This window comes from Ictalurus punctatus, chromosome 7 (assembly GCF_001660625.3).
Source record: "Ictalurus punctatus breed USDA103 chromosome 7, Coco_2.0, whole genome shotgun sequence".
Taxonomy (NCBI): domain Eukaryota; kingdom Metazoa; phylum Chordata; class Actinopteri; order Siluriformes; family Ictaluridae; genus Ictalurus; species Ictalurus punctatus.
In genome coordinates this window covers 17,120,100-17,132,789 of record NC_030422.2, presented here as the reverse complement: position 1 = coordinate 17,132,789, position 12,690 = coordinate 17,120,100, and the positions used below count along the sequence as shown (strand labels likewise).

The 12,690-nt window shown below is 38.5% G+C and overlaps 1 protein-coding gene across 4 annotated transcripts in view; it reads left to right on the top strand.

Annotated features, from left to right (window-relative positions):
• arrb2b (arrestin, beta 2b) overlaps positions 1-12,690 on the top strand; it is a 63,213-nt gene that overhangs the window by 48,426 nt on the left and 2,097 nt on the right. Inside the window, exons 4-16 of one of the 4 annotated variants that reach the window (XR_008396676.1) lie at positions 1,164-1,208; positions 1,355-1,551; positions 2,794-2,853; positions 3,028-3,095; positions 3,227-3,362; positions 5,126-5,210; positions 5,761-5,833; positions 8,490-8,627; positions 10,201-10,284; positions 11,194-11,270; positions 11,450-11,504; positions 11,593-12,423; positions 12,468-12,690. The exon at positions 12,468-12,690 is cut by the window's right edge and continues 2,097 nt beyond it. Coding sequence is in view for 1 of the 4 variants with exons in the window: in XM_017472006.3 (XP_017327495.1) it covers positions 1,164-1,208; positions 1,355-1,551; positions 2,794-2,853; positions 3,028-3,095; positions 3,227-3,362; positions 5,126-5,210; positions 5,761-5,833; positions 8,490-8,627; positions 10,201-10,284; positions 11,194-11,270; positions 11,450-11,504; positions 11,593-11,692 (1,118 nt within the window). In the remaining 3 variants the exon portion in view is untranslated. Of the gene's footprint in view, positions 1-1,163; positions 1,209-1,354; positions 1,552-2,793; positions 2,854-3,027; positions 3,096-3,226; positions 3,363-5,125; positions 5,211-5,760; positions 5,834-8,489; positions 8,628-10,200; positions 10,285-11,193; positions 11,271-11,449; positions 11,505-11,592 lie in introns of all 4 variants that reach the window. The other 3 variants (XR_008396678.1, XR_008396677.1, XM_017472006.3) reach the window with 3 other exon arrangements.

Sequence of the window (12,690 nt, the reverse complement as noted above, 5' to 3'; positions counted from 1 at the left end):
GTTGATCAGTCCTGCACATCGGCTTGGAGGAATTTTAGCCTGTTCCTCAGTACAGAACAGCTTCAACTCTGGGATGTTAGTGGGTTTCCTCACATGAACTGTTTGGTTCAGGTTCTTCCACAACATTTCTATTGGATTAATGTCAGGACTTTGACTTGGCCGTTCCATTAACTTTATTCCTCTTTAACCATTCTTTGGTAGAACGACTTGTGTGCTTAAGATCATTGTCTTGCTCCATGACTCACATGCTCAGATTCAGTTCACAGACAGACAGTCTGACATTTTCCTTTATTTAGAATTTTCTGGGATAATTCAGAATTCATTGTTTCATCAGTGATTGCAAGTCATCCTGGCCCAGATGCAGCAAAACAGGCCTAAGCCATGATTCTACCACCACCATGTTTCACAGATGGGAAAAGGATCTTATGCTGGAATACAGTGTTTCCTTTTCTCCATACTTAACGCTTCTCATAAAAAAAAGTCATAATTTTAGTCTCATCCATCTACCAAACATTTGTCTATTGGTCTTCTGGTTTGTCCACGTGATATTTACTACAGAGTATAAACTACAGAAAGGCCGGAGTGTCCTTTTTGGAGAGCAGTGGCTTTCTCCCTGCCATGCACACTATTTATATTCTGTGTTCTCCTGATGGTGGACTCATGAACATTATTAGCCAATGTGAGAGAGGCCTTTAGTTGTTTAGAAGTTACCCTGGGTTTCTTGGTGCCTTGTGGACTATTGCACGTCTTGTTCTTGGAGTGATCTTTGTTGGTCAACCACTCCTGGGGAGGGTAACAATGGTCAATGGAGGTTTTCTATCCTTTTCCAGCCCGATGAGCATCAATAACTTTTTTTTCATGAAGTCCTCAGAAATCTCCTTTGTTCATGCCATGATACACGTCCACAAACATGTGTTTTGAATATCAGACTTTGATAGATCCCAATAAATTTATACTATTTATGTGTGGTTATTTGTGTTTAAATAACCAGTATTGTTAAGACTGTTATTTTGTGATTGATGTTATAGGTAGAGTGTTTCTCTGACTCAAGTTTGTAGGACTGAATGGCAAGAAAAATTATTTAATCATGCTGAATTGACCTTTTTATAATTTATGGGATATATTGCTGTGCTCACCTGTTACCTTCTATTATCTGAGTTTAGATGGAGTGCTTTTGGTTGACCCAGAATACCTTAAAGACAGAAAAGGTGAGTGAGGTGTTCACAATTCATTTTCATAACATTAAAATGGTTCAGACATCCATTTGCCTAAATATCTCTCATGACCATATAAAAATTTGCATCTTGTATATATTTTTTTTAACTTGGTCCTTCTCTCCTCACTTCCTGGACAGTGTTTGTGACTCTGACCTGTGCGTTTCGTTATGGCCGAGAGGATCTTGACGTGTTGGGATTGTCCTTCAGAAAGGACCTTTACATCTCCACCTTCCAGGCTTTTCCTCCACTGCCTGAGGAGCACAAACCACTCAGCCGCCTGCAGGAGCGCCTGCTCAAAAAGCTTGGCCAGCACGCACACCCCTTCAACTTCACTGTAATTACTACTTCCATTCATCTCATTCAGCTGCCTGCGTAGCAATCTGACATACTCTACACCTACAAATGCTTCTTATTCTTGTAGGATTAGTACAATAGACTACAAATTATTTTACAATGATTATCCAATAATATAAAGGTACTATATTACTAAAATATAGAAAGCATATTAAAAGGGTGAAACATGTAAGGAATAAAACATGACTGGGCATGCTATTATGGGAAATGAATCAAAGTGGATCAAAGTTTCTGTAATATTTTATTCTTGTTGCACCACAGCAGTGTTTTAGTTTTTAAATAACGTGTCGTACCTTTTTATTTCTTTATAGGTAAGGGATAATTGATGATGGGCTGTTTGAATTATTAGAAAAATAATGCACATTGGAGAGAGAGAGGAAGGGAGAGAGATTGCAGTAAATAATTTTGTTTGTTGTTAGGTCTGTGTACTCTGGACATTAGGCTAACTTTTCCATTATTTCAATGAGCTTGGTGAAGTGTGGTGAACTCTCTGCCTGGAACTACTGTAACTGTGCATTAACTGAAAAATAATTGTGCACCTTAGAACGTCTGTCAACCAATCACAATCAAGTATTAAACAGTGCTGTCGCATAATTACATTTAATGTTGTGGAAAGTTTCTGAAACATGTTGTTGCCTTATTAGCCTCTCTCTTTCTCGCTATCTCGCCATAATTTAATCAGCTCATAATGCAGTTTGTCATGTTGCTGTGAAACCATGGCGGAAAACGTACAGTTAGAGCTTTACCCATGCCTGCTACACAGTGCTGACATAAATGCAAAATAAACTTCACCACATCAACGGATGTATGTTTTTCTATGTTAAATAATAGCATGCTTTTTAAATGTTTAACAGTCTTAAATTATTAAATTGCATTTAAAAAAAAAAAGAGCATGTGCATGTGGTATAATCGATTTAGAAATTAATTCACAAACACCTTTGACTGAAAGTGGAAAAAAAAGTGAGTGATGTTGATGCCTGACATGGCTTCTGTTATGTTTTTGCATAAACAGGTTTTCAATAAATTTTTGGTATAAGGAAATTTTTATCTGTGGTAATCATTCATATACTGCTGACGCAGAAGATAGAGAATATGTTCCCTGTTCCTTGTTGATCTGCTTTTTTTTGTTTGTTTGTTTTTAAAAAAAAACTTTACAGCTAGATTTGTTTTTAATGTTGTGTTAAATGAGAGAATGTTCAATTTATATGCTGTTTTATTTTAGATTCCTCAGAATCTTCCCTGCTCAGTCACTTTACAGCCAGGACCAGAGGACACAGGCAAGGTAAAGACACACACACTCACGATCACACTCTCTCACTCACACTCTCTCTGTCTCACTCACTCACACACACACACACACACCTCTCTCTCACACACACTCACTCACTGACACACACACACTTTCTGATCTTACACTTTTGTCACTACTAATATATCCCTAATTTTCCTCCCTCAGGCATGCGGTGTAGACTTTGAGATCAGAGCTTTCTGTGCCAAATCTGTGGACGAGAAGATTCACAAGAGGTGCAGCACTTTATCTTCATGCTCATGTACTTGCTGAGCACAGTGTAGTTTGTGTACTGCGTGTTGCTGCTTGGTGCATGTTGGTGTATATGCAGGCATCGCTGTAAATACAAGAGTGTGTGTGTGTGTAGAAACTCTGTGCGGCTGGTGATCCGTAAGGTGCAGTATGCTCCAGAGAAGCCAGGACCACAGCCTATGGTGGAGACCACACGCAGCTTCCTCATGTCTGACCGCTCCCTCCACCTGGAGGCTTCCCTCGACAAAGAGGTGTATAAACACACATGCAAACACACATACTCATGTACATGGTTACTATTGGTTAACAGTGTTTTCCTTGATGGTTGACGTTTGCATGCTTCATTTGCATATGGATGCATATTTCCGTGCTGTACAAGAAAAGAACACATCCCAAGCCAAATTTTAGCCCCCACCCCGATGTTAGAATTATTCTGTGCTGTTCATTAGAGGTTTAGCAACACACAAAATTCAAAATTTGATTTGATATCACAAAGGTGGTGTCTCAATACAATGCATTATGCAATACAGCAAAAATAAATCATGCCTTAAGGTGCCATTTTGAATTTATTAAAACGTTATAAAAGTGCAACAATTGAAACTTTAGAAAGGCACAGTATAGTTTTGCATGATGCATTCAGAAACTTATAACTTAGAATATAAGGGGGGAAAAAGCGATGTAATTAGAATGTAACAAAATGAAACATTTAGCTAAGCTTTCACTCGTGACTCTCTGAATAACAGGGCTTTTCATTTCCCATGCTGCTGTCAGTGCACACTACCGGTCAAAAGTTTAGACACACTCATTCTTTGTTTATATTTCCCCCCCAACATTTTAGAATATAATAATAATAAAGTCATCAAAACTCTGGAGTAACACAAATGGAGCTATGGGAATTATGTTGTGATAAAAAAAATCCAAAATAAATTTAAATAATGTAATATTTTAGCATCTTCAAAGTAGACCCCCTTTTCCCCTAGAATTTCCAGAAATGTATTCTTGACATTTTCTCAACCAGTTTCTTAAGGACTCTTATTGGCTGCTTTTTGGAATATTTTGCTCTGAGTCATCTGTTCAAAAAAAGATATTTTTCTGTAAATAAAATGTTAGTTTTCTGATGAAAGAAACGAATATGTCGGCACAATTATATTTTTGTCTACAGCAACGATTTCAAACATTTTAATCAAACACCTTCAGATCAAAAGGTTTTTAAGATCATGAGAAACGTTTCAGTCGGGTGTCCACAAACGTTTGACCGGTAGTGTAGCTTAAATTTCGCAAGTTTCATGAAGACATGAATGGGATTTCTAAGACAAAATGATGTCATTACTGTAATTCTGACATGACATCATAGCATTGTCATAGTAGTTGTAGTGAAATAAATCCTTATACTGTACATTCTGTTCTTTGAGGTTTTCCCCCATGTAAGTTCACAATGTGTAAGACATCTGTGATTAATACTTTGTTAGCAGTATTATTTTTTTATTTCTATAACCAGTCCCTGCAGGATGCTGCGATTTGGCGATCGCAGAAATGAACGCAAAATTAAACAAACTCTCCAATGTACAGAGGATCTTGCAGTTTTTCAAAATTACTCCAGATTTTCTGCAGATTTGGGCCAAGATGGGTCATGTGATGTCATCATAACACACATTTAGCCAAAGCATTCTTTGATTCATGTTTGTCGAACATGAGTACACATAAAAGGTCTCATTTACCAACAAACATCACTGTGAAGGAATTCTGCAAAAAAAAGGTTTTCTGCAAAAAAAGCATAAAAAAATGTTAGTTGCGCCCCAAAAATTTTTTTTTTTTTTTAAAAAAAGCTACAGCAAATTCAAGCATTGTTGGCTGCACCAATCACAAAACTATTCCTGTACAGACCGTATAACATTTTATTACAACTTCTCCAGAGTGCTACCTCTTTAATTAACATAAAGCCCTGTGTGTTTTATTTGCTTTCTGTGAGTTTTATTTTTCAAGCCCCTTTTCCTCTTTACTCGCTCTCACTCAGCTCTACTACCACGGAGAACCCATCAGCGTCAACGTCCACGTCACCAACAACTCCACCAAAACTGTCAAACGAATCAAAATCTCAGGTACAACGCAATCTGAACCAGATTTCACTGCACCATGATGTCAAATCTATTTAGCTACTTGTGTGGAACTGTATATTGAGTATCTGTTGCCCTGTTTCACAGACCGTTGCTTTGTGTCTACACCCTGTTTATCCATGCCCCTTGCTGTCTCCAATTCCCTTCTAACAACTAGAATGCTGTGTATCTGTTCAGGGGCAGTCTTGAGTTAATAATTATGTGTGTTAAAACAGAAACATCTGTTGGTCAGTGTGTTTATTGAGGATGTTATCGAGTTTTTAAAGTACTTGACTAGACGTTTGCTTCCATTATTGATGGCACCGCCACGATATTTTAGATAAGTCTGTTTGTCAGCATCAGTATTAATGGAAATCTGCAGGCATTCAGGTGGAATTAGCAGAGAGGCTTATTGATAACAGATGCATTGTGTGTATGTATATATGCATGGATTGTAGAATTTGTTTATGGACTTCAATAACTTTTGCCCGTGTGTGTGCACGCACGCTTTCCAGCTTTGCTAACCCCTCTGTGTGTCCCTGTTCTCTCCCCACAGTGCGACAGTATGCTGATATCTGTCTGTTCAGTACCGCACAGTACAAATGCCCTGTGGCTCAGGTAGAAGCCGAGTGAGTACCCGTTCATCTCCCCTTAATCCCTCCTTTCATCTCTCTTCTCTCTCCCTCACCCCATACTTTATTTCCTCTCATTATGAATTGATAAACATTATGTCCTACTCAACAGTCGGCCATTTTTTCCCCCTCTTCATTTCTCTTTTCCCACTCATAGGGTCATGTCTAAAAATGTTTTCATTTCCTCATTCCGCTATGTTTTGAGCTTTGAGAAGAAGGGTGTATATAGCATTTGCATACACCACACAGGACTGGTTATTTACAATTTTCATATATTAGCACGTGGAGGTTTAGAGAAGCGGCGATGAATTAAATCAGGTTCGTTCTGTGACTCTGGGCCTCGCAGACCGTCTCCAGCTTTTGCTCGGATTGCTTTTGTGTTGCTGCCTAAAAAAAGCCAGTGAGTACTCCCAAACCCTGGCAACCGTCTCTCAGCTCTAGCAGCTCTTTCACTCTGATCAAGATTCACAGCAACCCACAGCTCTGTTGCTTCTATATCAGTTATCCAATCCTTATCCCCTTTCCATTATGGTGCAACATCACAGCAGATACTCCAGCTTTGCTCACACTACAGACCATGTTTCATTTAGTTCAAAATTTTATATACAGGAAGGTACATTTTAAATAGTTTGGTCAAACTGTAGTCACATTTGCATACTTGTTGACATTGGTTGTTATGGTAACAATCAAGAAAGTGCAGGTCAAGGTTTAATTAAGCTAGTTTTATACTATATGATTTTCAGCCTGATTTTGCTGTTGCAAACATAACATAACGTTTGGGTTTATAGAAAAGAAATCTTTGGTCATGAGTTGAGCCTGGTGGTCGCACTGCTACAGTGCTCGTCTAAAATCCACCGGTAGAAGGATGGCATAGGATCACACACAACTCATGGAAGAGCTACAAATACAGTATTGGCAATGATGAAACTTAAACACAAGTTTCCTGTTTAAACCTGATGGGCAGAATTTTTTTAACAATTTTTCAGCACTCCAGTGATTTCAGTAAGTCTGTGGGTTGGACCGCTTTCCTCTTCCCCTGAGTCACTATGCTTTTTGGACTGTTCTGTTCCTCTGCACAATGTTGCATAGTTAAAGTTAAAGCACAATCTAGGGTTTTTTTTTTTTCAATTTTATTTCAGCCCAGTCTCTGTACAGTATGTGAATTTACCACAGACAAGATTTTCTAGACGTTTGCATGTTGTGTGTGGAAACATAAAGGCAGAATTCTGTAAGCAAATGTTTAAAACACAAATTCAAAACCATCACCATTGCACTCTAACAATATTGATCTCAGGCTCGGACAGAAAAGACTGAACGTCTACTCAAAGCTGTTCTTGTGTGGGTTTTATCCAACTTTCTAACACTGGAGTAATAAAGTAAACAACCCTTCATGCTAAACGGTTACTCACACTTTCCTTGAGGTTTTATGTTATTTATGCTTCAAAACTAATTTATGTTAGTAATACTTAACCACAAATTCTTCTTTATGGAAAAGATGTCCCATCTCTGAAAAGGATTACTCGGGTCTAAAGTTTTATTTACAAATATTATTTCGCAAGAATCACTTTTTTGAGCTTATATTAGTGACTGCCCCAAACGTGCCCTTAGACTTGCATTATAAATTAGTTTATTATTAATAATAATATTAATAATCATAATAATAATAGCAGCCTGGTTTGAAGGGAGAGGAACCCGCTGTTTTCTATTAACTAAGGTTTGAAATGTTGTGCATTCTGAGATATGTTTCTGCACACAGCACTTGTAAAGAGTGGGTATTTGAATTACTGTAGACATCTTGTCAGCGTGAGTCTGGCTCCCTCAATCTGCAGAACTCACCAAATGTTTATTTATTTATTTATTTATTTTATTTTATTTTATTTTATTTTATTTTATTTTATTTTTTCCCCCGCAACCCATTCTGTGAAACTTTTGAGACTGTTGTGTGTGAAAATCATAGGAGATAAGCGGTTTCCTTTCTCAGTGTCCAAACTGTTGTCTGTGGTAATCACATACTGTACACACTACAGATGCAACAGGCAGAGATTACGTTGAAAAATGATGGCGTATACCTTTTAATTTAAATGGATGACTGATGCCGTGATAGTCGGTGTACACTGAAAGGTGGCCCCTGCTAGCGCTGTATTTGTCACAGGTTAAAGTGATACGAGGCCCCTCAGACACGTTCTATCTCTCCACTTGTGTGCTCCCTGTAGAAATAAGACCATGATTCGTTTCTCTTGGTTTACTTAACGCATCATATTTGTACAATTATATGGCAGCCCCAGTGAAAGAGCCTTTGTTGTTCATCTCTCTCTCTCTCTCTCTCTCTCTCGCTCTCTTATCTTAATATGCTCTGAATATGCTGTGGTTAATCCAGGCCTGAAAACATTTTGTTTGTTGCTTCATTAACACTCCTATTTGTTACCCCTGTTACATTCTGTTGTTCATTTCTACACATAAGATATAAAGTATTGAATCCAATCTACCTTTGTATACACTGAGGAACGACACAGTTCAGCTATTTGCATACGTCCACTAGATCAATAAGCAGCTATCTGCTGTGAGGGCGTTGTGGGCAGAGTTGGATGTGGTCAGAGTAGTATCACTACTCTGTATAATATCACTGTCTAATGCCTGTCTTACTCGTCTTCAGCGATCAGGTGTCGTCCAGTTCCACGTTCTGTAAGGTATACACACTCACCCCGACACTGAGCAACAACCGTGAGAAGAGAGGTCTAGCGCTGGACGGCAAACTCAAGCACGAGGACACCAACCTGGCCTCCAGCACCATGTGAGCACTCGTCACTCACACTGCCTCACACATCATCCTCATGCATCTCACACACAGACACACAATAACACTCTCCCTACTTCATCAACAAAAAAATGAAATAAAATAACTCGCTATGCTTAAATTGTCCTTGATTTAAAACTGTTTAGCTTACTAATATTACTGTAGATTTATCATCAGTTAAATTTAATCCAAGTTTGAATCCCTTCCAAAAATCAGCTGTAAATGCATTACAAATGCACATGATCATTACAGACTTAAGACTTTCTCCTTCTGCTTCTTTGATGTGCATCGTGGCTTAAACTATTATATTACTCAGAGTCTCTAATATGCAACGTACGCTTGTAAATACACAATAAAAGTCAAATTAATTTCAGTTACATATAAGGAGGATCATTCTCAAACTGCAAAGCATTAGCACACATACATAAATCAGAAAGGAGAGAATATCTAGCACTGTATACAACCACGACAGCACCCGCTGAGAGGATATAGTATGTAGTGAGTCTGAAATCTCGTGTATAATACACATTTGCATAGTGTGTACACAAAGCAGACTGGAGACAAGGTTTCATCGTAGTTCAGTCAACCAGTTCTGATCTTTTTGTATCTTTTTTTATAATTGCATCTTATTATATGTGTAAATAAAAGGGGGCATATTTATTTATTTATCTATCTATTTATTTATTTAGTTAGTTAGTTAGTTAGTTAGTTATTTAGTTAGTTAGTTAGCAGTCATTTTTGTCCTAGTTTTCGACAACAAAATGAACATGAAACACTCAGCTTATGGATTTCCATTAGGACTGTTAAAATGGATTTCACTGTTTGCACAGTATTAGAAATTTCATATGAATAATGTTTTTTAAGGTAAAAAAATAAATAAATCCGCATTTGAATATTTAAGATCCTACGTTTCATTTTGACTCACCAAATGTTTACTGAACCATGCATTAAACCCCTGAAGGAGGTCTAAATTAATGCATGTTATTTATGGCATATTTATTTTCTTTTTTTTAAGGTTTAGAATCAGTAATCTAATTAAATATAATGACTAATAAAATATGTACCCTAAAGGTAATATTACATAGTTAACAATATCCAACAGGGACTTTTCTGAAGTCACACTTTTTCTCTGGCTAAATCCAAAATAGCATTTCACAATACATCGGTTCTACAATGCCATTAGGTTCTATACTCTGTAGTGAGTAGGAAGCTATTTATGATTCAGCCTAACTGTATGTTATTCTTGAGTGAAGAAGTCGAAGAGTGTACATTTTACATGGAGGTCAGATAGCCTAGGAAAAGTGAAAAATAGATAAACAACAGCAAGTGAGAGGAAAATATTGCTGTGGCAACATGCGTTTAAAAGAAAATCTCAGACTTTAAGGTTTGTGATAAAATTACTTATCTCAAAATTTAGGGTCTTCCTTATGCACGCACATATTCAGACATTCCTGTTGACATTCCTGTTTGTAGTGGTATTCAATTTATATTCCAGTTTTTCCAATCTTTGTTTCATTGATGCAGAATCTTTCAGAATGAATCACAGTGCTGCATTTTGCTTACTCTACAGTGTGAAGGATGCATCCAATAAAGAGGTCCTGGGTATCCTGGTGTCCTACAGAGTCAAAGTTAAACTGGTTGTCTCTCGTGGAGGGTAAGCACAGGACACATACATGCATACAGTCACTTGAGTATAATTGCATAAAGCACAGGAATGGCTGGTATTAAGCTGATTAGCTGGGAAAACATTTAAAAATCTTCAGGACAATGGGTACACTGGGACAGGAACTGGGAACATAAATTAGTACATAGTTGAAGATTGGACAGATGTTGCCTGGTCCTCAGATTCCTGTTCTTGGCTGACAGCAGTGGAACCCGATGTGCTGTTCTGCTGTGTTAGCCCATCTGACTCAGTGTGTGACACGCTGTGCTTTCTGACATACTTTTTTGCTTACCCTGGTTGTAAAGAGTGTTTGTTTTGGGGTTGTTTTTTTTGAGTTACCATAGGGGAAGCATGGTGACTTTGTAGTTAGCACTTTTGCCTCGCAGGGTCGGGGTTCGATTCCTGCCTCTGTCCTGTGTATGTGCGGAGTTTGCATGTTCTCCCTGTGCTTCAGGGGTTTCCTCTAGGTACTCCAGTTTCTTCCTCCAGTCCAAAGACATGCGATGTAGGCTGATTGGCATCTCTAAATTGTCTGTAGTGTGCGAATGGGTGTGTGAGTGTGTGTGAGATTGTGCCCTGCACTGGGTTTGCACCCCATCCAGGGTGTCCCCTGGGATAGGCTTCCTGCAACCCTGTGTAGGATAAGCGGTATGGAAAGTGGATGGATGGATGGATGGATGGATGGATGGATGGAGTTACCATAGACTTCTTGTCAGCTTGAACTATTCTAATTATTCTCCTCTAATGTCTCTCATCAACAAGGCATTTCTGACCGCAAAACTACCACTCATGGAATGGTTTTTGTTTCTTTTGTTTTTTTTGCACCATTCTGTGTAAACGCTAGAATATACACACAATAAATATATATAATATACACTAAACTATTTCCTCTCCCCACAGTGACGTGGCAGTAGAGCTTCCCTTTGTGCTGATGCACCCTAAGCCCTCTGAGCAGCCCAGCTCAAGACCACAGTCAAGTATGTACACTATCTGAGTCACTCGCATACATTCACCATCCTGGGGTTCAGTCCAGGCATTTATTCAGAGAATATCAGTTCTGAATAACATTTTGGGCTGTATTTTATTTCTATTTCTTCTTTTAAGACATGTCCTAATGAAAGAGAAATTTATTTATTTTTTTGCCTCGTTCTCACAGCTGTACCAGAGACGGATGCTCCTGTGGACACCAACCTGATAGAGTTTGAGACGAAGTGAGTCTGCTGTTTGTATGCAAGTGTGTATGAGAGGCGTTGATTAAGTCTGCCCTTGGTATTACTGACCTCTGTTGTGCCTCCGCAGTAACTTCTCTCAGGATGACGACTTTGTGTTTGAGGACTTTGCGCGCCTGAGGCTGAAGGGAATGAAGGATGATAAAGATGAGGACGACCACTTCTGCTAACCCTGTGTGGAGAGAGGGAGCTAGATTGAAGGGGCTCTAAGTGTCAGTACTACTACACCACCATTCCACTGCGCCAACCTGAAAGAGTGGGACTTCTCTCCTCTCTTTTTTTTTTTTTTTTCCAATTTCTTTCTCTTGCCCCTCACCCTGTTCCTTTGCATCCGTGATGCTGTTGTCTTTAGACCTTTTTTTTTGTTGGTTTTCTTGGAGCTACTTTGTTCTTGTGCATGTGCATTAGACAGAGAAAATGAAACCCAGTGAGAAAGGTGAAGAAAGCAGTAAGGTTAAGCAGAACTGGTCAGGAATGTCATTGAACAGAGGGTCCATGAATTCAGGGGTGTCTTTTTATCTAGTTTATATTTTCCCTTCCTCCCCTTCCCCACTGGAAACTGAGTGGGCATTACTAGCTTTGCAATATTGTAATAAAATGGGTAAAATGTTACTTCAGTGTAGGGTATAACCAGGGAACATGAGCTTGAGACTTTTAATTCTTTATCAAATTCAGTATAGATCACCAAGAGACATTTTCTTTCAATGTTCTAGCATTTCATTGTATAGTTATGTAAAACGTATACATATCGCATGAACATGAATGACTGTTCAGTGTGCTTAAGAGACCACACAATAGTCAGCACAATGCATTGGACCACAGAAGACTCGATTTATTATAGCCATTGGTTATGCCACCTGTGTGTGTGTGTGTGTGTGTGTGTGTGTGTGTGTGTGTGTGTGTGTGTGTGTGTGTGTGTGTGTGTGTGTGTGTGTGTGTGTGTAGATTGAGTGTTTTGATTAAACACAGAGAGACAGCAAAAGCTCTGCCTGCAGAGGCCTATTGCTATTACATGCAGCACAGTTAAGAGTTAAGCCCTCATCTGGAACTGCTGTGTGGTGAAGCTTTTCTAGTTTTAAATTGCAAAAATTGAACACCTAGTTGAATTTGTCGAATAACTGAGACGTATTTTTAGGTGTTTGTTATAATGTCCAAGAAATAGGCAACT